Source organism: Falco biarmicus, chromosome 6 (assembly GCF_023638135.1).
Source record: "Falco biarmicus isolate bFalBia1 chromosome 6, bFalBia1.pri, whole genome shotgun sequence".
Taxonomy (NCBI): Eukaryota; Metazoa; Chordata; class Aves; order Falconiformes; family Falconidae; genus Falco; species Falco biarmicus.
Window position 1 is genome coordinate 52,449,367 of NC_079293.1, and position 26,609 is coordinate 52,475,975.

The window sequence follows — 26,609 nt, forward strand, 5'->3', positions numbered from 1 at the left end:
TGCACTGCTTTAGGTCTCCTTGCTCTAGTTCTCTGGTTCCTGGAAATGTGAATGTGGAAAGAACAGGTAGCTGAGGAGAACCAAAATGGGCATAAATTTGAAATGGCTGCTAGACAGTTAGGAATGGTGCTCCTAGAAGATCAAAATATGTATTTTTACCATAGGTCTGTATAAGAAGATCACTGAACTTCCTAACAGATTTATGGTATGTATAGAAGCTAAATGATCACTAATGAGCATTTATTGGGGGAGGGGGATTTTGTGGCTGATTATTTGTATCTTTTGAAGGTGAACAGAGCTAGTGCTTTCAATCAATGGGGAAAAGCTCTGGTTAGAGATAACTTCTTGGTGTCTATGATTTCACTTTGTGATAGCATTTAAGGAAAAGGTGGCATTACCTTTGAAACATACCTTTCCTATGAGTATTCTTATACAGCCTCATACAGGCTCCAAACTTGTTCCCACACCGATATTATATTCACCTTAGTTTTTCAAAGGGCCTTGAGCAGTATTTCAAAGCCAAAAAAATCTAAAGGTCCAGAACATAGCCTGGCTGGTGAGAAAGCATGTTGGTAACTGCTATGACTATCATGATGAATCAAAGGAGTAGGCATTTCAGACTAAGTGAGGTGAAGATCCTGTATTTAATTCTGCAAGGACAGCAAAACTCCAGGGAGTGCTACTGCACGTGCACATGAAGGCACAATAACTCTGTGACACAATTAAGTGGTAGCTAAAAAAAAACAAACAAGCAAACAAAAGGCTGTGGAAACTTGTCCCAGGAAGTTGTTTATATTGTCAAGACCTTTGCCACAGAGAGGCAAATAACCACCGCCTGGGCTAAGCATGAAAAGGAGTGGAAAGGAGGAAGTTAGAAGACACTTCACATGATAAAGGCCATTTTTTCCTCTTTTCCAAAGTGTAACAATTCAAGACAAGAAAAAAATTTAGCAAGTTTGTAATGTTTTGGTGGGGATGGACTCCACTGCCTGCACAGTGAGAGAAGACCCTGGTGGAGCTGTGTACAGGGGTTCTGGTAGCACAGGCAGAAGTTGTGCTGGGGACAACTCTCATAACCAGAATTACATTTCCTTCATTTCTCTGTAGAGAGCTGACTTAAGTTCTGACAACCCTTCATAACATTCCATCAAGTCTGTGCAGTACTGTCATAAAAAAACAGGCTACGTTATTAAGGTCTGTTGATGTGACACCTACCTTAGGCACACTGTCAGCCCTTGATATGACTGTCAGAATACCTAATGTTTTATCTAGGGCTAGTGATTCCTTGTTCTCACTTACTTTTGTGTAAAATACTATTTCAATCATAGAAACATTTAGATTGGGAAAGACCCTTAAGATCATCAAGTCCAACTGTTAACATAACACTGCCAAGTCCAACACTAAACCTTGTCCCCAAGCGCCATGTCTGCACTTTTAAATACCTCCAGGGATGGTGACTCAGCCACTCCCCTGGGCAGCCTGTTCCAATGCTTGACAACCCTTTTGGTGAAGAACTATTCTATAACATCCAATCTAAACCTCCCCTTGTACAGATTGAGGCCGTTTCCTCTCATCCTAGTTAGAAAGTATCATGTAAGCACGCCACCATTCAGGAAGGCAAAATCCATATGCCAGCAAGCGGCCAATATTTCAATCAAGACAGTTAAGCATGTGCCGGTTGTAAAGCTCATGACTGCACTCATGTTAAGTACAAAGGTCAGCCTGTGACTGTAGCATTGCTACATAGTGTGAGTATAGTTTCTCAATCCATTTCCTTCTTGGCTTTTTAACCCATGTTGACCCTACACCCCACACCACCACCTCATCACCTGTGGGACACCATCGTTTCTGAGACTGCACCAGTGAGGTGTTCTTCTTCAGCACCCAGTGCTGGCTTGTGACCTCCCCTCTCCTTACTACTCATTCCTGCTCACACAGCAAATTGCTCTGTCTTCTCAATTTTGCAAATGCAGATGGCAAGAAAGCAATTGCTCCATACCTTTCTCCAGGAATTGAGACAAAGTCTGAGACAGGAAATGAAGGTGAGGGAGCGGCTGAAGTTAACATTTTCTGTGAGAGGTGTGAGAAAGAGGAAGCATGACGACTCTGGCATGTAACTGTTTCCTCCTTTCTGTCTCTGAAAGCTTGGGAAGAAGCGTGGGTGTCAGGGATCCTTCATGCTGTCTCCATTTTAGTCTAGAAAAAACATTATCTGCAGAACCTCTGGCAGGAGCTTAAAAAGCTGCTACATTCTCCTTACAGCTGGGGAGGTGTGTGGCAGAGGAGGTTTCTTCTGCGTCCTCCTCCTTAGCTGACCCAGGGTAGCCCTGAGGCTGGGTGGTTAAGGTGCTGAATTATCTGGCACTGAGACACGGGGTGGGAAGCACAGCAACAGGAAGGCAGAAAAAGCTGCAATCTCCATCTTGCTTGGCAGCACTTCATTTAATTGTTTTAAATGCATGTAAATGTAGGTTATTTGTAAGGAAGAACAAAAGCTCTCGGCATAAATTAGGATTCCTCTATGTGTAGGAACACAAAGAACTCTTTCTGAAAAACTCCACAGGATGAACACTCTGTGTTTATTAAGAAACGGGGAGGCAGCAGAATTCTCTTTCAGCGGCTGGGGCCCACAGGTATGGCACAGCATTGGCACTTCAAAACAATCCATAAAACAAGGCCAGGGCACCGCGGAGGTGAAAGGCCTCACTGCCACCACTGTGGCCCAAGGGCCACCGCCAGGCTACTGTCCTCCCCTGCCCGGCCGGCCCGGCCCCCCTGCCCCTGCCCGGCCGGCACTGCCCCAGCTCCAGCCCCAGCCCCTGCCCTGCCCTGCCCCGCCCCTGCCCGGCCGGCACTGCCCCAGCTCCAGCCCCTGCCCCTGCCCTGCCCCTGCCCGGCCGGCACTGCCCCAGCTCCAGCCCCAGCCCCTGCCCTGCCCTGCCCTGCCCCTGCCCTGCCCCTGCCCGGCCGGCACTGCCCCAGCTCCAGCCCCTGCCCTGCCCCTGCCCGGCCGGCACTGCCCCAGCTCCAGCCCCAGCCCCAGCCCCTGCCCTGCCGCTGCCCCTGCCCCTGCCCGGCCGGCACTGCCCCAGCTCCAGCCCCAGCCCCAGCCCCTGCCCCTGCCCTGCCCCTGCCCCGGCGGCACTGCCCCTGCCCCGGCACTGCCCCCGCCCTGCCGCTGCCCCTGCCCGGACGGCCCCGCCCCAGCCCCACCCCCAGCCCCCGCCCCGCCGCCGCCGGGCCCTCCCCCGCCCGGCAGTGACCCTCGGCCCCGCCGCTTCCCGCGGGGAGCGCAGTGCGCAGGCGCCGCAGCGCCGCCGGGCCGAGGGGATCGCGGTGCGGCGCGGGAGCACGAGCCGGAGCGGCCTCCGCGCGCTCGCCGCCAGCCGCCGCCGGGCGCTATGCGGGTGCCGCTGGCCCTCCTGGCGCTCGCGGCGCTGCTGGCGCTCCGGCGGAGCGCGGCCTCCCGCGGGGAGCAGCGGTCTGCAGGTAACGGGCTGGGACGGGGGCCCGGGACGGGCCGGTATAGGCGGGCCGGCGGCGCGGGTCCCGTGAGGGGAGCGGAGCGGGGCGGCGAGCCCGGAACTGGTGGCGGCATCGGGGCCCTGCCCTATCCCGGAGCCGCTGGAGACCGAGTGCCGCTGGGGCTGCGTCGCTGCCGCCGCCCTGCCTGCGCGGGTGCGGGAGGGGGCGCAGGGTCCCGCGTGTCCAGCCGGGAGCGGGGCGGCGGCGGGGCGCCAGGCCGTGCTGTGTGCAGCTTCGCCCCGCTCGCCGGGTGCTGTGCCGCGCTGCCCCGCCGGGGTGAGGCGGCGCCGGCTGAGCTCCTCCGCGGCGGCGAGGTTAGGCTTTGCCGTGGAAGATCTGCCGACATGCAAATGCAAATCGGCTCTAGTGGCGCGGCACCCTCGCCGCGTTGGAAGCGTGTCGCTGCTGTCTGGGGGTGGTTACAGCCGAACCCCGACTTTGTCAGGGTGCCCGTTACAAGTGGTTACAGCCCTCTGCTGTGAGGTGGCAGATACTCGTTGTTATTTCAGGTGTTTGTACGTTTTGTCACGTAAAGCAGGAGCAGGGTGTGCATCGAATAGGCCTGCAGCACTGTGTTTTATAAACGCCAATGTCCGAAGAAGCAGAGAAATTGGGAATTTCAGTGCCAAGATGGGGAGGCCAAACGAGGCATCAGGGTTATGGCCATGACCACAGGGGAGGGGGTACCCTTCGGCCAAGCACTGAGTGGGCAGGGGGCGGAGCTGCCGGCGAGGAGCAGCGTTTTTTCTTTGGGCAGAGCTGTTGCAAGTAAATTATGAAAGAAACACTCTGGTTGACAAGTTTCGGTTCAGACTGGAACAGCTCATTAAATTCCGAGATTGCTGTCCAACAGCTCAGGTTAAAAGAGAACATGTATTGAGTTTTCAGCAATACTGAGAGCTGTTTACAGGGTGTTGCATGTTATGCCCTTCATGAAAGGACTTGAAATTGTGTCCACACATAGATAAATGCAGCAGTACTCTCCTGCTGCTAGCAGTTGGTTGCAGAAACTCCAATTATGCTCCCAGGTGCCTTGGACTCTGCAAATGCGTAGTGCGGATTGGTTGGGACTTGGTGCGGTTTGGATCCATGCTCAGCTGAAGTGACTGAACTCTGTTGCTGCTGGGGGTGGGCCACCCTGTGTGGGACTTCGGAATACTGCTTAGGTTTACCTGATGTGGACTAGGAACAGTAAAAATGGTAATCTGTCAGCTGACTTGTGCCTTGGTAGTTTACATCTGGAGTGTTTAGTTTGTTTGACTTGGTGGCTGGTTGTTAACTATGAAACCTTGCAGGGAAACTTTTTTTTTTCCACATTTTAGCAGTAGGGAGGCTTGATAAGTTAAATACTGTCTTTTGAGACTGGACTTCACCTCTTTTAAGAGCGTGCTTTTATAGCTAATAGAATATGCTACTTTTACATTGCATTAAGCAGTTTCAAGGTAAAAACGCAATACCAGTCAATCAGCTGCTGTAAAACAAATCTGCTGTAGTCCAGCCTAGTTCAGCACAAGAGTTACCTTGCTGTAAGACCTGTGGTGCAGTCGGTATGGCGAGCTGCAGAGCAGCAAAAGCTCACTTTTCTGCGTATGAGTGCAGCACACCCTCAGGTGAAAAGAGCAGAATATACTGTGGAGTTAGGTTTTGAAGACACAAAGCAGAGTTTTCATGGTGACTTGCATTCAGGTTGGCCACAGCTTGTATAACCGTACCCTTCAGAGACTTCATCACTTAAGCAAAAACTTCAGTGAACAAAAACATTATGAAGGGAATTTAGTAGATATTGCTGTGTGTTAGCTGAATGAAAATGCTGGTTATGTCTGTAATGATGAACTAATACCATGTCCTTACTTCATTATTACATGGATGCAAACAGAAGTGCTGGCTTATACTGAAAGGATGAAAGTAGACGAGGAATTCTGAAGCATGTTTATGATGCTTGCCTTTGCAATGATACAGTGATACCTTTAAGTTTTAGTAGGGCTTCCAGTGTGTCAGTTATGTAATACATATCTTAAGGCTGAGTATGCAACGAGGAAATACTCTGTCATCTTCATCTTCTGTTGTGGGAGACAATTTTCCTTAGAAAAGCCAGACAGAAAAGCCAGACAAGGTAACAGCAGTTGTCTGAATAGCTGAACACCCTCTGCCTTCCCTACAGCTGAGTGCTTAACGAGCCTGCGCCTGCGTTGGTAGGCCTGTGACTCATCAGTGGAGCTCCGGGCTTGTTGATGGGAACTCTCTGCATTTAAATATCCTGGAAGAGGAGGTCCCTGGACAAGGTCGAAGTAGTAGGAAGAAGGTTTGAGACTGTGGTAGCAGTTCAGGTGCTGTTTGCACATTGAAAGCCAGATTTCCACGGAGGTGTGTGCGCTTCAGTTTTGCAGGTGACTTCATGTGATGTGTGATGATCTTGGTGGTCTTCTTGATTTGTTCTTTTATAGGTCAGATTATCGGCAGTTATAGCAGTTGTCTGTCCAGCTGCAAACAAACACGAATCAGATGGCAGAAAGTGCTGTATTTAGATATTGTCTGTTATAATGATTTCTCAGGTGTAATAAAAGGGAAGAATAGTCATAAAATAGAGAATACAATATTTAGCTTCTGCTGTTTCAACAGTTGTTAAAATGTGACTTATGTAACTCACTGTGGCTTTTTTAAGATGGTGGTCTAGGTCTGCCTCTCTTCTCGGTACAGCATACCACCTTGTGGAGGTTTTTATCATAAACTATGATTTTTAAAAGCCCCATGGAACATTGTCAAACCTCTGAGTACCGAGGAAATAAAAACCTATTTTAAATAGAAGCTGTAAAAATGAACTAAATACTATGTATAGTGTTTGTTCCTGATTCTTGTGAAATCATTTAAGTTCATTTTGCTAAATATTTAAAAAAACTACTAGCTTTAAATTTTACCCTTGTCTTCATGCTCCCTTCATTTGTAAACCAAGTGTAATTTCCTTTTTGAATTTAAGATCTTTTGAGAACTTCTGGTAGAGCCTTCTGTGTAGAACTGCTGTTAAATGCACTAATTTAAGTTTTTAGTAAATTTGTTAAGGAGGTACTGTCAAGGTATAGAAGTGGCATTACAAGAGAAGAGTGTATTTGGTTTCTTTTGGAGGGGTGAAGGCAAGCATGCACAAACCTTTCCATATGCACTGCGTGCTGCCGCCACTTAGAAGGCGGCCAGGCATGTAGCAGGAAAAATATTCTTCAGTACATTACTTCTTGGTGTTTACCAGTCTGTCGAGCTTCTGCCAAAGCCAGCCGCAGGTGGTCTCTCTTCTCCAGCAGTCTGACAAGGGCAGGATCAGGGCTGTTCCTTTAGTGCTGGCCTGTCAGAAGTGCACAGTGGAGATGGATGGTCGCTAACCCAGGCGTGCTGCCCTGAAGAGGAAGGTGGCAGTGGGCAGAGCTCCCCCTCTGCCATTTCCCATTGATCCCCAGGGCAAGTGGTTGGTGTTCTTGCAGCCTGTGCTGAGCACCAACCTTTCCTGCTGAAATTCTGTCCCGTGGTTCTGGGCAGTGCCCCTAGCTCTCTTCTGCCTCCCAGATGCCTGTACTCTGCTTTACTACAGGCCAAATTTGTTTGATTCAGGACAGATTGAAGTGGGGCTCTAAATGATTGAAGAGGACTATTCTAGAAGGAAATGCAGCTTTCAGAAACAGGCAGTTCTTTCTATATGCTGTTTTTCACCCTTAGCACAGACTTGCTGCTCTCTGAATCCATTTTTTGGGTATTGGCTGCCTTTTTGCCACCTTTTTTTTTTTTTTTTTTCCATTGTATATTGCTGCAGAGTCCTGCAGAACCTTCTCAGGTAGTGCAGATGCGTCTGTCTTCTCTGTCAGTGCTGGTGAGAGCTAAGGGTAATCACTTTTTTAGATTTGTGTAGTCAGCAAAGCTGCTACCCTTCTTGGGTGCAGTTAAAGTGGTTATGTGAGCTCAGATGGAGCACAGGGCATATAATCAAGGTGCACAGGTTTTTCCAGTCAGGGGCCCCAAAGGGACTGATTTGTTAGCATTGTATCTGGCTGTCTTGTAACAGACTAAGTGGTGATTTTCCCTCTTGGCATGAATCCACAGCAAAGCAAAGTTCAAACTGTTGTCCCTCTTGGTCTATTGAAATGGCTTAAAACTGTTTTCCTATGATGTATCACTTGGGGTTTATAAGGATTTGTTAGTTTTTTGTGGAAATCCAAGAAAGGAGCAGACTTTGAAAAGATGTTTTCCGGTTTTTGTTCACAGTTTGACTTCTTAAGCTTTCAATTTGTGCTTTCAGTCTGTATTTTAGTGCCTAAATGATGTTTAATAAGAACATGCAACTTGAACTCTGTGGTTCTTTTAAGTCGCTGGTGTGTCAGATAGCTAGATAGCCGTTCCATAGAGTCTACATTGTGGACTTATCAGGCCCTGTTCTGTTATACACGTTATTGCACTTCCAGTTAAATTCTGCTTCTGTGAACAGTGGTGACAAATGCCTCTATATAGTAATACCTCATGGCCTCTGTCAGAATAAGAGAATGAACTTTGGTGTTGCACAAGATATAAGCATCAGTTTAGAAGCTGTCTCATTTTTACATCTCAGAAATGGCCTGTTCTCCAGTTAATTGATTTAAATTTTTTGCCGTTGGGTGATGCATTGTTGAGCCTCAGTGAACAGGTGGGACATCTACATACATCAAAAAATGTTAAGCTCTTCTGTATGTGCTTTAAAAATAGATGCTATTGAATATATGGCTGCTTCAAATTTGTATTCCACGAGTGCTTTCCATAGGTGGTAGTGTTGAGTAACATTTATATAGCGAACAAGATAGTCTAGTTTCAAGCTGGTACAGAAATCTTTCTTTGGTTTCATGTGTCTGACCCTGCTCAGGTTTGTGGAAGACGTGGAGTGTGGTGGTTTTGACTTGGGGAAGTGAATGTACAAAACAAAGACAAGTTAGACTTGCCTTGTAGATAAAAACAAGTATTTTTTGGTTTGATGGATGCTTTTGAAGCAGAACTATATCATATATTGTTTGCAACTGGTGGATTAGTTCTATGAGTTATCTTCCTCAGTCTTCGAAGATGCAACTAAGTATGCTTGTTTCTGTTACTGTGGGGAAAAAAAACAACCCCCCAAAAAACCCCCTTAATTTTTTTAGCAGCCTGAAATCAAGCAGCAGATACTTGCAGTAAAACAAAAGCCTTTTGGTGGCATTTGGTTTTTAATTTCCTCCCGCATGCATTTCCTTCCTGTCCGCTGTGCAAGTTTGCTGAAGATGTAAATGTCTCAGACTTAAATACATTAGTTAACTGCACGTTGAGAAGGTACTTGATAATATATATTCACACACACAACCCCCCACAGTAGTCACACCTGCTGAGGTCTTGGCCACCAATATGGGAGCAGAGGTCTGGGTTGTTTGTATATGAGGAAATAAGTATTCATGCTTCTGAGTTGTGTATGTCGATTATAAACTGATGCAAGTGTGAATTTGCAGAGATAAACTGTGTGGTTGCATTCCCACATCTGCTCTCTACTAAACGTTCAACTTCTGGCATTCCCACATCTGTTCTCTATTAAATGTTCAACTTCTGGGTCACCCTGTGATCATACTTGTTTGCTTCCACCCCTCCCTTACTCCTATCCTTTACTTTCCAACATTCCAATTATTTATCCTCAAAATCCAAGTATGCTTCATTTCTTATAGTACTCTTTAAAAAATTGTTAATCTGACTGGTGTACCTTTGCCTCTTATTCCTTTATTCTATGGATGTAGGGCTGCTGTCTGAAGTTCCTCTTACATTGTTCCACAGTGCACGTAGACAATTTAATTTCTGTATTTCTGTGAGAAAATTGTTCTTGCTGACGTCTGTTTCCTTTGTCAGCCACTATTGCAGTTTTACAAGGCAAGGTGAACAGAGCTAACTGGATGGAAATCACTGCATTTGAATTTTGAACTGGAGGCGAGCTAGAGCTTTAGTAATGCATCATGATGTGAATTTCTTCTCACTGTTTGAATTTGCATGCTAAGTGTTGCTGCATTTATGCTTATTATAAGTTAGGAGTTTCATGTTTAAAGATGCCCATTGTGGCACTAGCCACTATAATCTTTCTGCAGTTGTGCCTGCTGAACAACATAGAACAGAGCGTAACGTGTTTCAAAAATTAATGCTTTTTTATGGGTTAAGTAAAACAGTGTTCACATTGCGGCATTATAACTGGAAAAATGCAGAAATACCGTCAATGAAGATCTGAAAATCTGCAGTGTTCTCTATGGTCTGTAGTCTTGACGCTGGAGTGGAATGGAGGCAGGGGTGTCCCAGGGCTCTGTCTCTGTGCTGGCTGGAGGAAGAACCATTAGCGGTCAGATGGGCAGCCTGAGTAAAGGGGCTGTGAGCTGAACAATGAAGACCACTTGATAGGCTAGGGAGGGGCAAGCAGGGGAGATAACAAATCTGAAGAAAGGGACTGGAGTTGCCTGCCCACGGGGTTAAAAGGTGACCTTCATGGGTGATGCAAAGTTGATCCATTTTCCATGCCTGTTTTGAGGTCTTTTGGTCTGAACTATTGCAGTGCTGAGCAGTCACTTCTACATCTTAAGCTGCTGTCACTTGCGTGAAGCTTCTGTATATTATTGCTGAATTACCTGAAGGGTAAGGTCCTTGGTCACTCATATTGGTTAGGCGAGGTTTGCAGGTAGGGGTAGTCTTCTGTGAAAATAACCAGTGTAATTAGGGAAAGGAGATGAGTTTTCAGGCTTTTTTTGGCTTTAAAGTAGAACCAGAAAATCTCAAAAATAAATACAAGCGAGAACAATTTACATTTGACTTTACTACATATCCATTAGACCACTTGATAGATGGCAGGGCTGGTACCTCTAGAGAGTAAGGGAAGTGGTAGATGGAGTAATAAGGTGTCATCCCTTAGAAAAAGAGGGAGATGATTCTTGGCTTGTGAAACAGAGAGGTTAATGTGGTGAGAGGAGGTGTGCTATAAACCTATGTCTTGACTGGCTTTTGTTTGTAAGTAGAGTTACAACTTTTAGCTTCTCAACTCGTGCTGAAAGGTGCCCTTTAGGTCTATCTGGAGGATATGGAGTGAAAGATCTGAGAGGGAGATAGTGCTTTGACTGATTTGATCACTGAAAGAAAAGTTGTTAAAAGCGAGGATGAAAAAGATGAGCTGATGGTGTGTGTAAACTTGTTCCTGTAAGTGATCAAGGCCGACGTGGTGATGATGTTCCTGATGGCTGTTAAGGTGGTTTATATGGTGGCATAGTTGTGAAGAAAGTTGTCTTTTCATGATGAAGGCTTGTTTTCTGCTACTTCCTTTGTAGTCTCAGAGCTGGAGCACGTGAAAAATAGCCTCTGGATGGAATTAGGTCGAATAGTCTGTCATGGAGCTGCAGGGGCCTGACTTGGTAGATGCTTTTTATTCTAGTTGGTCAGTCAGCGTTCACAAGTATTTCAGAGTATTGCATTCCCATGGCACTACTCTCCCAATTCATACTTGTGCCCAGTGTTACTCCATCCCAGGTGCAGAATCTGGCAGTTGGACTTGTTAAATTTTCATTCCATTAATCATTGTCCAATGCTCCAATCTATCTGGTTCCCTCTGTAAGGCATCTTGTGCCTTGTGACAGTCAACAGCACCTCCCAGTTTAGTATCGTTGGCAGATCTGCTAACGGTGCATTCAGCTGCTGCATTCAGATTTTTGGTAAAAATTTTGAACAGAACAGGCCCTAGAATTGAGCCCTGAGGAATACCGCTGGTGACCGGTTGCCATCCAAACATAGCCCCATTCACTACACTCCTTTGAGCCCTCCTATACAGCCAGTTCTTCTTCCAGAGCACCAGGTACCTGCTCATCTTGCAGTTGGACAATTTGTCCAGAAGAGTGCTGTGAGGGACGGTATCGACAGCCTTACTAAAATCCAGAAAAACACTTTATCTACTGCTTTCCCTTCATACACTAGACGGATGACTTTATCATAGAAAGATATTGAATTAGTTAAACAGGACTTCCCTTCTGTGAACCCGCATTGACTGTGCTTGATGATTGTATAGTTCTTTAAACGTCTTTCAGTAGCTCCTGGTATGATCTTTCCCATAATTTTCCAGGTACTGAGGCTGGACTAAGAGGTCTGTAGTTTCTTGGGTCTTTTCCTCATGCTCTTCTTGTAAATTGGAATAGTGTTGGCTAGCTTCCAGTCAGCAGGGACCTCCCCAGACCTTTGGTAGATCCAGAGGGGTCCTATTGTAATATCTGCTAGCTCCTTCAGTGCTCTGGGGTGAATCCCATCAAGCCGTATGGACTTGTGGACATTCAGCCGATACAGCTGTCCCCTTAACGATTTCAGTGTCCACAAACAGTGAAACACTGTTGCTGCACTCGGGGTCTTTGACTCAGAGGACTGGGCATCCCAAGGTCTGTCAGTATTATTGCGAGACTGAGGCAAAAAAACCCTCAACATTGAATGCCTCTGCTTTTTCTTATCCCTGTTAGCCAGGTGACCATCTTCAACAAGTATTGGTCCAATGTTTTCCTCACACCTCCAATTGCTTTTAATGTACTTAAAAATGCCTTTCTTGTATCTGAAACAACATGCCAGTTTTAACTCTAGTTCAGTATTGGCCTTTTGTGTCTTGTTCCTGCGAACCATGACTCTGTAATCTTCCTGCAAAGATTACTTGTTTCCAGAGATTGTGCAGTTTCTTTTTCCTCAGGAGCTCTAAAAGGAGTTCCCTGTTCAGCCAGGCTCATCTGCCCTGCTTCCTATGACACCATGGGATTGCCTGCTCCTTCTAAAAGATGAATCTTAAAAAAGATCTAAAAGAAGCCTGCTGCTTGTAAAAGATGAATCTTAAAAGCTGACCAGCACTCATGGACCCCCAGGCCCTCAAAAGCAGATTCTTGGGGAACACTACTAAGTGGCTCCCCGAGTAGCTTAGTTTTCTCTCCTGAAATCACGGGTAGCAACTCTATGTACAAAATAAAACAAAAGTGTGGGGGTGGGAGGAAGAACAAGGGAGGAGAAAGCAGAGTGGTATATAATGGCATAACTATAAACATGCATAAAAGTCATGTAGCTTCTACTGGCTGTTCAGATGTGTTCTGAGATTTCATTTTCACTCTTGCTAAGCATAGTTTTATTTGTATAATAGTACAAAAAAGTAAAATTATGTAAGGCTTACTACAGTGTGCCTTAAAACTAAATATTTGAAGGAAGATTTGTGTGCTTTGACACCTCTTCTGTCAACTTGTCACCTTTTTTTTTTCTTGTGGTTGAGAATTTGATGATTGTGTTCCTTTTTTCCAGTAACTGAAATACCACTTTTGTAGTTATTGAAACGTAACTAAACCACAGCACCATTTGCAGAGTAATGTATGTTATGTGTGTAAAATCTTCGTGGTTAATAGCATATTTCAGCCTCTGTGTATTACTTTCCATAGAGTGTTCTCTGTGGTCTTGTTCTCAAGATGTGAAAATTGTTTACTTTCCCCTCAATATATCGCAGAGTGAAATTGGAGCAGTTGCTTTGTGTACAAACAGCAGCCTAGAGCAGGTCAAATATGAGTTACCGGTCATCGTTTTACAAATGCTGTATCAAGAGAATATTAAGGATGCCAAATCAGACATTGAGAAGCTAAGAAGTAACAATTAAAATAATTTGTGACCTTCACTTTCTTTTTCCTCCTTCTGAACACCATGTGACAGCCTTCCATAGGTAGAACACTGTGTAGTTTTCCTTCCCCTGCAGCTGCTCCCTCCATATCCCTGCCACTGTTGGTGCTTAGAACAAGAGCTTGGTGTATGGGGGAAACATCAGTGCTGCTTTTTATTCTTGTATTGCTTACCTAGTTGCCTCTGACTTTGTTTACTAAATGTACTTCAAATGCTTCCCTGTATATGGAACTACATTGGAGCTTCAGTGTTCAAATTCCTTACAAATGTTAGTATTTTTATCATCACAGCTTTCTAAAAATATTGCTGGAGTGGTAGAAATGGCATTGTCAGAAATCCACCTTGAATCCAGGCTTTCCCCAGCAGGCCTGTTGTCTGTTGGCAAGGCAGTCAGGAGATGGTCTGTGCTCCAGGAGAGTCCTGCTCAATCCTACCCTGATACTGCAGCTTTGGTGTGTCTGGCTTCTCCCCGCTCCCAACCCCTCAATTCAGTTTCTGAAGAGCAAGAGAAGTAGAGAAATCTACAGGAGCTGGGCTCATCTCCTCTAACTTCAGTAAATTCATACTGTCGGTCTTGCTGGTATATCTGTGTAATATCAACACAGGGGTATAATTGTCACAGCTTATCAACCTGATACTGGCTATCTGATGGACTTGCTTTCAGTGGGCCCGGTTTATCTGAGGTTCTGGGTTGTGGACAGGAAGCAAGCTGTCTCTGTAGGAGAGAAGAACAATAAATCAGCTTGCAGGGCCCATATCTGTTTGTACTGGTGACAAACTGGTTCATTTGGGGGGAAGTATTTGTGATTTTTATGTCTTAGTTTTTCCAAATATTGCCTTTTCCAAATAATCTAGAGAGATATTTGGTTCTTATTTTTGACTAGGTCTGTTATCAAAGTGCGATTTTTCTATTTCTTCCAGTGCCTTTACCAACGCAGATTGTAGTAACATCTGAAAATTTCAAAACCATCTTATATTGGCAGTACCCACCTATGTCTGAAACTCCTCGTTTTATTGTGGAAATCAAACCCTACATGTAAGTTCTTATTCTTATTTCCTGTACCTGATGTTCTCTGGAAGCGTATAAAAGCAATTGGTGCATGGTAAATTCTTTTATTTCTGTGTGGGGAAGTCATTAGGGTGAAGGTTACGTAAGTGTAAAATAAAGCAAAATTTGTCAAGTGACAGGATGGTTGAGGCTGGCAGGGACCTCTGGAGGTGTCCAGCCCCCTGTTTGAGCACGTTAGCCTAGAGCCAGGTTGCCCAGGACCGTGTTCAGATGGCTTTTGAATATATTCAGGGATGCAGACTTCACAACCTCTCTGGGCAACCTGTGCCAGTGCTTGGTCACCCTTATAGATATTTTGTCACAGGCAGTGTATTGTACAGTGTTGTGCAGCTGAAATTGTATTAACTATTACTTGATCTGTTTCTACAGTTTAGGTCACTATAAGATCATCTCCACGTGCATGAACATTTCAGCTCATTTTTGTGATCTCTCAAGGGAAATACGTGAGCCTTTTGCCTCTCACTGGCTTCGAGTTAAAGCTGTTGTTGGGTCACAACAGTCTGACTATGTTGAGACGAGTGAATTTATTTTGAGAAAGCATGGTAAGTTCCATCATAAACTAAACCTTGTAATATTTTCCCTAAATTTAAAAAGGTAGTAGTTATCCTATTTGCTGTATTATTTTGTCTCATTTGGGAGTACCAGAAAGTCAGGATTCCAGGATGAAATAAAGTATGATGGTTGTTCAGTAGGAACTTCTGTAGTTCTGCCTCTGTAAGGACTTGTTAGCCCTGTCACTGCAGCATCTGGATATTTTTTTCAAAACTTCTAAAGGCAAGAAGGTAATGCTGATGGTGCACTCTTGTCCATCCTTCCCATATTCTTGCTTGGTGTCCCAGACACCAGTTTATGGTAGGGAACTGCCACTGGGAGCTGTGGACCTTTAGGTAATATTCAGGTGGTTGGTGATGCCTTGCTTGACACTATAATCCGATGTACTGACAGCTTTGGGTGTCTAGATGCTATCCAGAAGCTATGGGAGTCCACTGTAGCTGAATAAGTAACAGTTACTCATTGTTCACATGAACCCTTTGGGCTGCTTTGGGAGAAACCATAGGTTTTCATATCAATATTGTAGGAGTAAATTGTGTGTCTGGACTCCGGGACAACCTGTCCAAAGCAGCGTGGCAGGCCCCAGTGTTGTGTGGGACAGTATATGTGTATGCAAAGCAGACACAACAGAGTGAGGAAAGACTGAGAGACTTCCTCTTGTACTTGCTCCATTCTCAACGTACAGCTTTCAGGCAGAACATTGCCCATGCGCTTCTCCCTGACTTGGACTGTGCTTTACCCAATGCTCCCATGACTTGGAATCAGTGACTGGTTTCCAGTGTTTGACGAAGGGACAGAAATCATGGTAATGTTGAGTTTGATAGTTTGTAGAAAAGTGGTAGCCATGCATGGAGGAGAGGGACAAAATAGTTTTCCCATTGAACAAGAAACTTACATGTTCAGTCAGATCATTAGGCACAAAAAATTAATGTAAGCTATTGCAACAGCAAATCGGGCTTCCTAAGTACTGTTGCTCAAGATGAGATTTGTTTAGATTTTCAAATAGCCTTTGTTTTGGTACAGTATGGTTTAGCTCAGTGTGATTTATTTTTTTGTTCTGTTCTTGTTCACACATATATGTTTAATTGGTTTGGGGTTTTTTGTTGTTAGTGAGCTGAATTTTTATGTCCTTATGTGTATAGGAAAGCTGGGTTGCTTAGCAGTGAAATTCTGCACGGACAGTTTCTATCCTGGAAGCAGATTCATGAATGTGTCCAAATGCCTCCATTACTTCTAAGTGTCACAGCTATACAACATTAATAGCATTGAAATAAACATGTAATTCTTCTCCAATCTCTGATTAATTTTGGGAAGCTAACTATAAATAGCATATTTTATGGTAAAAGCTTTTGCCTAATAGCAAAGGCGCAATGTGTTGCAGGAAAAATGGGACCACCAAAACTGAATCTCTCAAGGCATGATGATAAAATCATAGTTGATATTTACCATCCTGCATTCCCATCTGTGGAGCTTCTTCCTTGGATTGAACAAGAGCTCACGTACTTGGTGACTTTTTGGGATAGTAAAAAACAGGTAAGTACCAAAATGAAAACTTCAAATTAAGACGACTTGTTTACCTTAAATGCATAAACAAGGGGTTCACTCCTATGGCATGCAGAGCCAACAGATACCAAGAAAATAGTTGAACGTAATGTAGGACTACTGCCCTAAGATGTCAAGTGCATCATACTGGAACTGGAAGGTCTGGTTTTTATTTGTCCAAATGGGTGTCTTAGAACAACAACATGATTCTTGCATTATGTATGTGTGAGACAGTTACTTTTTCCTGTTCTATTGCTTCTGCATATATGCTAAAACATTGGTAACTTTACTTGTGCCCCTTTCACTGGTCTAGACAGACCTTTCATTTAGGAAGATTACCTTTTAAGATAGTGATACCACTTTATTTAGTAATCATGTGAGTAGTAAAGAGGGTGAACTTGAGGAAAATGGTAGTAGGTATGTTTGTTTATAGTTACCTATTCATATGTATCCAGCTATATGTGCATTAGGAATGCACATCTAGACTATCAACAGCACAAATTTTAGCTGAAAGCACCATGATGTAATCAAATACAGCATCTTAAGGTAGCTCATAAGCTGTTAGCCAAAGTTCACAGAGCTTTTGCGAGAGACATAGATGATGTAGAAACCACATGTAATGGTGTGCTAACATTTTTAGAAGTGTTGGAAGGTACTGTAACATTTATATTGTTATATCAAATGATGTAACGTGACTTTCGTTTTTTGCAGGTTGAAGAAGTGTTCCCTGAAGACAACTGTACGGTGGATAAATGTAGCGTCAGCATCCCAATTCCTGCTGAAGGTTCCACTTACTGTGTTTCAGCAAAGGGAAATTTTTATGGTGGTCTGATGGTTGGTGCCCCATCAGACAAAAGCTGCATTCATGTTCCTCTCAAGCAGATATTGAGTAAGAGGATTCTAAATATTAAATAAGGACATCCTGAGTCTGACTAGAGATCTGATCTAAGTATTCAGGCTCTGATGTAGCCATGGGAAGTCTTGGTTGCCTGTGGGAGAATATGAAAAAAGGGAAGGCATGGTTATTCTTTTGCAAGTGCACTTCCCGGTTCTGAAGACCTTTAAAGATCATGTATTATTTTCAAATAACTGACTTTCCTGGATGCTTTTTATGCTTCATTGGTATTACAAAGCTTGTTTCCATTGCATCTGATCATTGGTGTAATTAAGAAATGACAAATGGACCATTCACCAAGTTAGACGGTTTTCAGAAGCCTTGTCTCTCTTCTAGCAAATGGCTTTTTGCTCAGCATCATCACTGAGGAAAATCTATATACTTTCCTGAGTTTGAGCAACTGTAAACTTGTCATAAAATTGAGGTATTAATGTCTTAATTAAAGAGAACAAAGGCAGCTAGTGATGCAATGTTATATCTCTGGTAAGCTCTTACAAAAATTTTAATGCTACTTCATTATGGCCCAAAACTTCACTAGAGAAAAGAATTGTTAGAAGCAGTTGTGTTTGTTCTTTAATGACCAAAAGCAGTGGTATGATTGAGGAGAAGGAAATTAAAGAGAGTTAGACTAGTGGAATCTTACTAGTAACAGTTTAAAATTCTGTGGTTTGGAAGATTTTGTATTTTAACTTTATTGTACATAGAGTATGTGTAATATGTCAGTTAACATGCTATCGCATGAAAAATGTACAAATATATTCATCCCCATCTGTCACCTCTAAGGAACAAAAAATAAGTTACAAAATTCCTTTACCTCTATAAAAACATGGTTGTGTTTATAAAAAATGAAAATCTTCTGTCATTCTAACTATTTGCTTGTTACAATGCTTTATCTATAAAGTTTTCTTGAGTGAAAAAGGTGGTAAACTGACAAATTCACACATTGCAGCTAAGCATTCTGAGCTATTCCTTTTGGAAATTATTCTAAGTGGTAAGAGCAGTGGTTTATTTTTCCAAACTCCCTAACAGATTTTGTTCTGACTTCTTAGGCATACAATATATCAACATTCTGTTTGGTGTTATTCCGAGCCTGAGTCTAATGTTGATAGTGTGTTGTGGCTACAAGAAACTAAGGAAGAAGAACATAAAGCTGCCTAAGTCTTTGGTAGGTTCTGACTTCTTATCTATGTCAGATTTTTAATATCCAAGTAAACTTTTATTACTGTAACATCTTTATGCCTGTCTCTCTCTCTCTCCTTTTTTTTTTCTAACTGTGGTCTCATAGATATTTAGGGCTTACACCAGTCTAATATTCTGAACAGCCTCTGCAACCAGATGCATTGTACTTGTTTTAGGTTAGACTTCAGTCTCTTTTTAACTGTAGCAGCAGTAGTTGGTCTGGTTTGAGAACTTAGTTCTTAAAACCTCAGTGTGTGTACATAGGCAGGTTTGTATTCATTCCGGAGGCAGAGACACAGAACCACAGAATTGCTGAGGTTAGAAGAGACACTTTGAGATTGAGATAGAGTCCAACCCTTTTGCTCAAGCAGAGTCAGCGAGAACATACTGCCCAGGACTTTGTCCAGATGGGTTTTGAATACCTCCAAGGAAAAAGACTCCACAACAGCTCTGGGCAACCTATTCCAGTATTTCAGCATCCTCACAGTAAAAATGGTTTTCTTGCGTTCAGATAAAATTCTGTGTTTCAGTTTGTGTCCATTTCCTCTTGTCCTGTTACTGGACACCTGTGAGATAACCGCAGCACTTAGCAGTAATGACTTATTCTTAGCGATGTGCAGAGTAAGGGGAGGAGGGGAGTGATAGTGCCATAGGAGGAGGGAAGAAAATCTAGGGGAGATCTGTTCTCACACTGAGCAGTCAGGGAAGAGGTCAGCAGCTGCTCTACCTTAAAAGCTCCCTGTAGCCATCTTTAGGAAGTGGAGTGGATGTGACTTAAAGAGCAGCAGCACTTCTTGCTTTCACATCAGGCAAGAGTATCTGACAGGCATAATGTCCTCCTGGTGTCTTGTTGGTCACAGCAACTGAGCAATCAGCAGCAGTTGAAACAACTTTCAAGAACTGCCATGTGAGGCAGTAGTAAATGGTAATCTCAGTGGATGCAAGAAAACTCATAAGACTTCTATAGAGAAGAGGTAATGATCTTTAATTCCACGTTTTTCAACTTCAAGACCCTTAAAAATGACTGCTTCATAGCACGTGCGTAGCTCAGTGCCCAAGATCCCCTGGAGCCTGCTTTCTCTGAAACAGACTATTAGGAGGTGAGACTGCGGTGACTGAATGGATGGGCTTGGATAGGTTACATTGTAGTAAGCAGTAATTAGTGCAGCACAAGATGATTTGTCTCATTCTAAAATGGTACGTACTTCTGGTCAGACAAAGCACTCCAAAATCCATGTTTCTTTCCATAGACTGTGACAGAGCCATAAGACTAGTTCAGAGATAGCTATTCACACTGTAGACTTTAAAAAAATTCAGATGAAACCTCTCTGATGGAATCTACAGCTAGACCCCAATGACAAAACACAGGCCTGCAGAAAAAGTGAGACACTACAGGTTTTTTTCATGCTCACACCAGTATGTAACTGTCTAAATCTATTAGCATCATGTCCTACATACAAAAATTACTCTGTGTGTGTGAAGACTGCTCATTATAGCAAGACAGCTCATCCAGAATGACAGTGCTGTTGCTCAGTGAATTCATAGTTATTCTGGCTTCCCAGTACTACTGTGGTATTGTATCTAAGGGATGGGGGGAAAAAGATGATCACACGAATAGAATGTGTGCTCCTGAACTCCTGTGAGCTTACTGATGTGTGCTCCAAGTTCACGTTTTAGCTCACCTTGTAGAAATTAATTTGTGTGCCCATATTCTCACTTTACTGGGTGATATGTCATCTTGTGATTCCTAGGTTCCAGTGTACAGTGTCCAGTCTGGTTCACATGCTGCATCGTGTTTTGTTGTGAAGGAGCTGAGTAAAACCTACAACTGTTTATATATAAAGATTTTTACCTGGGTGGTCAAGCACTCAGACAACTACCCTGTGGCCTCAAGCCTGTCAGTGTTCAAGAAGCATTTCAACCAGCTCTTAGACGTATGGTTTAACTTCCAGGTTGCCCTGAGTCAGGGGTTGGACTCCTACAATCCTTGTAGGTCCCTTCCACTTCAGGATGTTTTGTGATTCTGTCCGTTTCCATTGAAGTTTTTAGTAACAAATATAAATTGTGGAGCTCATAAGGGTAGTTTCAGTACAGGTGATATGAATAATATGGGAATTTAAAATGAATAATAACTTATGATTAATTATTGATTATTTTGATTATTAATCATTTTAGGTAACGAATAATGTAAGTAATATGAATAATAAGTTTAATGATGCGAAGTTATCTCTGTAGGCTTCTTGGAGCTGAGAGCCTGTCGCTGACCTTTGAATTTGTACTAGATACTTTTTTCCATACAGGTTATGACCATTGTGCTTTACCCGAGCTTGTCTGAAAACGAAACATCTAGGCAGTTTTTCCATCTGTTAGAAGGCTAGGCAAGGTATCCTAACATAGGTCTACTGCCTTCCGGTGATCTGCATTCCGGCAGCTTTAAGTAGGTGCTAAAACATCATTTGAGTGACTTTGGGTGAGTTGGAATTCTCCAACAGTAGGAAAAATAAGAAACAGTAACCGTCAAGCAGCTGTCTTTGTGAGTCTCACATACCCAAAGAAAAGAATAAAAATAGCCATTGCCATTTAGATCTCAAGAATTTTTATATTGTCTTTTCTGTGCTGTTTGTGACTGCCAAGAATAACAGGTCGGTGACATACAGGTCCTACTTCCACATTGCAACTGTCTTTCAATATGAGTGTTGAATGATTACCTTCATCAGAGAAAATGTCCATTTAAATGTTTTAAACATCCTTACTCATAGTAGGATCCTACTGGGAATATGCATCTAGTGAAATGGGACAGATTCTTTTACAGGACTTCATCATGCTAGTCTTCTGCTGGGTTACAGGAATCTGATGTTTCAGTAGTGCAGCTGTAGTTAGAACTGTCCATTTTCTTTCATTTCTCACAAAAGATATTTCAAGAGGCTGTCTCCTTCCACCCGCCATCTTCAGTCATTCCAGTTTGTCCTGTAGTAGATATTTGTTGTAAGATTTGTGGTGAGATTTACTCACTTTAAAAGGAGCCTGGCTTTAATTTACTGATATGCTGTGGGTGTCATCTTATGCTTATGCCCATGTCTTTTTTTCAGTGCCTTACCTTTAAATGGTGGCAAATATTTTAGTGGGTAGAAAACACCCACTCTATAAGAGAAAGACTCACTGAAAAGCATCAACTTAAATTTTTTTAGCTCATACTTCAGTTTTCTGCTATCTGCTGGTGCTTTTTCTGAGCCTGACATGACGGGAATGTCAAGGCTGTGTTTTCTCACAGTATTCGTAGAACACTTACGATATTCATGGAACATTTAAGAATTTTCTTTGTGACTCTGGCTTTTTTAGTTGTTGTACAACGTATTTTTGATTTGGAGAAACTGTAATTGTTCCTGTAAATTTTGACTGACTTGGCACAAATAATCGTCACTTTACTAGAGAGAAGCTGCTTCATTAGCTTTTGTGAAGATTTTTACTTTCTTCTGTGAGTGTCCATAGGGCAGTAACAGTCTCCTGTTTCTACATTTGCACAGTATTAATTTCTTGTGGAGCCATGCAAAGGCCATGCAGATTTTGTCAAGGTTTTTCAAACTCTCTTCCAGAAATTGTGCACCTGAAAATTACTAGGAATTTTTAGGTGGACAAGCCCTTAGAAAAAGAAACAAGCTGCTGATTACCTTAACTCTTAAGGATTCCTTGGGATATGTTATTTGTAGATAACCTTGAGCTTGGCTTCCACTGGTTTAATCTCCTTAGTCTGTTGAGACAGTGAAAGACCTGAAAGCTCAGGTGCTGTCATTGGAGACAGGAAGATACCTGAGCACCTACATGTGCCAGGAAGTCCTGCAGACATCCAGCTTAAGCTCACTGACTGTCAGTTTGCTAGTATTAGATAATGTACACAAAAGAAAAATATTAACTTACCTATGGTAAATAATTGTCTTCAAATAGCAACCATATCTTAATAACCTTTGTTACTTGAGATGCTTCGAATGGAATTCCCGTTAGTGTAGTAAGCTGTGATTCTTCTCTTTGAAGCCAGAAATAACTGCATGAATTGCTACACTTTCTTGTAGTCATGACTTAGTGACTCTTAAAGAAACTTTGGTACCAAGAAATCCGTGAGTTTTTTCTGGTGGCTTCCTGCTTTCATGCAATGGAAGTGTCTTTGCACCACCTTGCTTTAGTCAAAAACTCAGCAAGAGAAAAATGTGTTTCCTTTTTGAGAACAAAAGTACTGGATGTAGTTGTATAGAGAGTACTTAACTTTATCTTCAGGATCTATCTTTAAACATCACCAGCTGGCACTGTGAAATGCAGAACCTGCGCAGAGTACAAGGCATTTTCTTAACACATTTTAGGACTAATATTTTAAACCATGTGAATATCCTAAAAGGACAGAAACAAGGACTCATTGATTTTTGGTTTTAACTTTAGTATAGCATGTACCTGTATGGGGAGAAATGGGAAGTGGTAAATGCAGCTTTTAGCTATAGTTTCTGTAGCATTTTGTTTTAATTCACATTCCTCAAGTGTTCAAGCTTGCACAGAGAATGATCTTCTCGTGTCATTTACTGTGTGACTGTTGGGAGTCAGATTTTTTGCTACCCCCAAAAAAACTACAGATGCTGGTCCCTTCAAGGTCAGTGTTTGTATAGCATAAGTATCCAATATTTTTTTCATATATCTGTATAAAAAGGTTTTCAAAATGTACGTTAATCCTACCAGCTGTTCATAACATTTTCAGTATCTACACATTATCCATTGTATTCTGGTTTCTGTAGCCATCTCTTAAGCACCTGCTTCTTATGGATGGGTGGTTTCCATACATACTCATAGGAACTACTCTGAGTATTCTTTATATAGTACTCTGTTTCCAAATAGCAAAAATTAACATCCAGAAAGCATGATGGCTGAATGGCAGCTACCTTGTAGTGTGGTAGATTTTCTGTGTCAGGAGCCACCTTAATGCTCCTACTAGTTTTCTAGTAGCAGCCCTTGATTCCCAAGGGATCACCTCACCTTAGTGGTGCTAACACAGCTGTTTGTAAAACTCACTTAGATTACAAATAACTGCTCTCCATGGAGTGTGTGTTTGTTTTGTGGCGGCGTTGGTGTTTGGGTTTTTTCTGGTTGTGTGTTTTGTTTTTAAACTCGAGTAGTTTCATTGATCCAGCATAAACCACATAACATCCACAGATATCAGAGCAGCTGAGGGAAAGGGTATGGGGCTGAAGTGGGAGATAAAGGCAAGTTCTAATGAAGTCAGCACACTGTGAAGGTATGAATATAGAGACTCACAACCTTCTGATCAAGGAACACTCTTGAAAAGCACAGTCAGATTTGGTTGTAATGGTGCTCTCTGTTCTTAAACTAATACAGACTAAGAGGTTCTTTTTGCCTTTCTTTTTTGCTTTTCTTAACATGATTTTTCTCCCCCTTTCCTCCTTCTACCTACATCCCTTTCTTCTACATTTGCCTCAACCTGTAGTTTGTCAGATTATGTTTTTTACTAAGTATCTAAAAAATGTGACTATGTACATTATAATAAGAAATCAGCTTGTTTTATCTTGACAGCCTGCGATACACATATATAGTGAATGAAGTTTGGAAAAGGATGCAATTCATTGAATAACCCTTTCTCCCTACGCTTTCTGTTAGCTTTTGGGAACACCATCATCCAGCTGAAAATTTACCCTACTGTTTTTCCTACATATTCTTGAAAACACCTTGGGGAAAAAAAACCAAAACACAAAAACAAGTCAGAAGAATCTGAACAGCCTGAAGGCATGTCAATAATCATTTAAAACAAGCTGGAGCCTGGCCATTGTAGGAATGTATGTTCTTCCTGGGGAAGGGTTTCAAAGTGTAACATAAAAGCTTGTCACAACATTGAGGGACTGCTTGGAGAAATAACTAGGAACACTTGAGCATAGATATAACTACTAGTATGTGTACAGGTTCTCAGGTAATTTTAAAGATTGTTTTCCAAAGTTCACTTCTCTCCCAGTTGAGATGGTTGGCACAAAATACTACAGTCGTTACAAGTTGCACTCAATAGCTACAGAGTATGCAAGGTTTCCTCAGCTATTTGAAGAGCATTACAGCTTTTTCTTCCTTTGTTGTTTTCTTCTACATTACAGACTTCAAATGACTTAAAATACAGTGAATGACATGAATAGATTTGGTCCTTGCAAATGTGTCTGCACTTAGAAAGCATTTTTTTAGAGCTTGCATAAAAGTGTTAATGAAACAGTTGAAGTCACAGGTACAGGCTAATGACCTTGCCAGATTCTAATTTTGCTAATTTCTGTTGGGATTGGTTGTAACAACATTAAATATGTATTATGAACTTGTATCTTTTTTTTTTAACCTCTGAACTTTGACAGAAGGTGAAGGCAATAAATTAGGAGACTATGTGGAACTCAAAGTGATTTATTATTTTTTGTTATTTTTTTCCCCGCATTTAAGGTCAGTGTCATAAGAAACCTGAACACAGACAGCATTCTAGAATCAAAACCAGACACAAAATACATATCTGTAATAAACTTCATGCCAGGCCAGACGGTGCTTCCAGTGAACCATGAAGTAACCTTGCTGGAGGTACAGCCAGAAGAAGAAACTGTTAGTCCTGAGAATTCCGGTGAAGGAGCATCTTCTGCTTTGGCTGATGCCTCTGGGGGAAGAACAGAAGAGGTGTCTCTGCAGGAAAGCACAGAGGAGGTATCTTCTGGTGATGAACAGAATCACAAAGTAAAAGAGAGTTATTTCATTTCTGACAGTACCCAAATGGATATCTGCAGTAGTTCTTCAGGTCCAGAGATTTCTACCACAGAAATGCCACAAACAGTTATTCCAAGCAGCTGTCTCAAGTTTTCTGGCTATGACAAGCCTCATGTTCCATTAGATATGCTGATAGATGTTGGTGAAGAGCAGCCTGTGATTGCTTACAGGCCAACTGACTAACTAGGATATCTGAAGTGTTTAACTAGAACTCAGGAAGAACAGCATTACTGAAGGTTATGGAAGGTCTGGGTTATGTTACGGATGTCTGCAAGTTGTGCTTGTTGTGGTCCAACCAGAGTAACCAGTACACAACGTGATACAGTGGGATCCTGAAATAGGACTGAAACTAGTGCCTGAGAACACTGCAGAGTGAGGGGATGTTTCGTAACAACCACTTTCAGAAGTGTTTGTGTATAGGACATAACTCACTATTTCCTACTGAAATAGCGCTCTGATTTTTTAACTGTACTCTATGGAGAACAGACTTCAGGAAGGAGTATAAAACAGCAGCTGTGTCACTATTACCTTCTGTTTCAAATCCTTTTCAAAATTAATTCAATGAACATAATGCTTAAGAAATCCTTCACTTGGTTACAAGAGAGATGCACAAGAAATATGTGAGAGTTTTTGCCTTTATTAAAGGTATTACATTGCTTGTCTTTTTGAGTATTTTTGTATTAAAATGCTACTATTTCTTTTAAGTAAGGATATACCTATAACCTTTTCTTGTGTATCTTAAGAATTTAATTTTATGCCCAAGAACCAGTTAAGTCTTTTTTGCAATTAGAAGTATGTACTTCTAGGATGGTTGCTTTGTACATTTCAGTGAGTAAACAATAGACTTTTTCTTTTGTAAGTCCTGTGACTAAAAAAGCTATTTTTGAAAGTGCTGTTATTTGTGTATAGCTGCATATAGTTTGGATCACCTAGATGCATTGTGTAACCGGTCATATTCTGGAAAATTCCTGTGTTAGCATGCTAGTTGATTGTCATTGGGGGGGAAAAAAGGTGTGTAATGGGTGGTTGCACAAATTCTTCAGAAGATGTTTTCAGAATTCAAAAGCCTGCTTGCCTTCGGAGTATTTCTATCCTAATTCTTACAGCAGTATGATTTTTTTTTTTAAAGAGAAATCAACAGGACTTCTTCCTAACATGTTTTCTAGCAGATTGTGAAAATGACTGCTGTTTTCATCTTTTTATGATGTAACTTGGGAACTACAGCAGATTACCTTCCTCTAAAAATACACCTTAAGACAATAGAAAAGTAGTGTGGTAAGTTACTGTCATCCGGCGGCCCTGTGAATTCTGTAGTGTGAGACTGTAGTTTTGAAAACTGAAGGATGAGGATTTTATTTTTATATTTAAAAATTTTCAAGTCTAATGCCTGCAGTCCCGTTA

The 26,609-nt window shown here is 42.3% G+C and overlaps 1 protein-coding gene across 3 annotated transcripts; it reads left to right on the forward strand.

The window, feature by feature from the left end:
- The first annotated feature begins 187 nt into the window (after positions 1-187).
- IFNGR1 (interferon gamma receptor 1) lies at positions 188-25,870 on the forward strand. 3 transcript variants are annotated; one of them, XM_056342779.1, is made up of 8 exons: positions 188-205; positions 2,564-2,633; positions 14,119-14,233; positions 14,636-14,808; positions 16,200-16,351; positions 17,072-17,249; positions 18,305-18,420; positions 24,897-25,870. In XM_056342779.1, exons 1-8 carry the CDS (start codon positions 203-205, stop codon positions 25,389-25,391), a joined length of 1,302 nt encoding a protein of 433 aa, XP_056198754.1. In that variant the 5' UTR covers positions 188-202; the 3' UTR covers positions 25,392-25,870. The 3 variants fall into 3 exon arrangements, with proteins under 3 accessions (XP_056198754.1, XP_056198752.1, XP_056198753.1); XM_056342777.1 differs by lacking the exon at positions 188-205 and adding an exon at positions 2,022-2,042; XM_056342778.1 differs by lacking the exons at positions 188-205; positions 2,564-2,633 and adding an exon at positions 3,291-3,489.
- Positions 25,871-26,609: the final 739 nt, after the last annotated feature.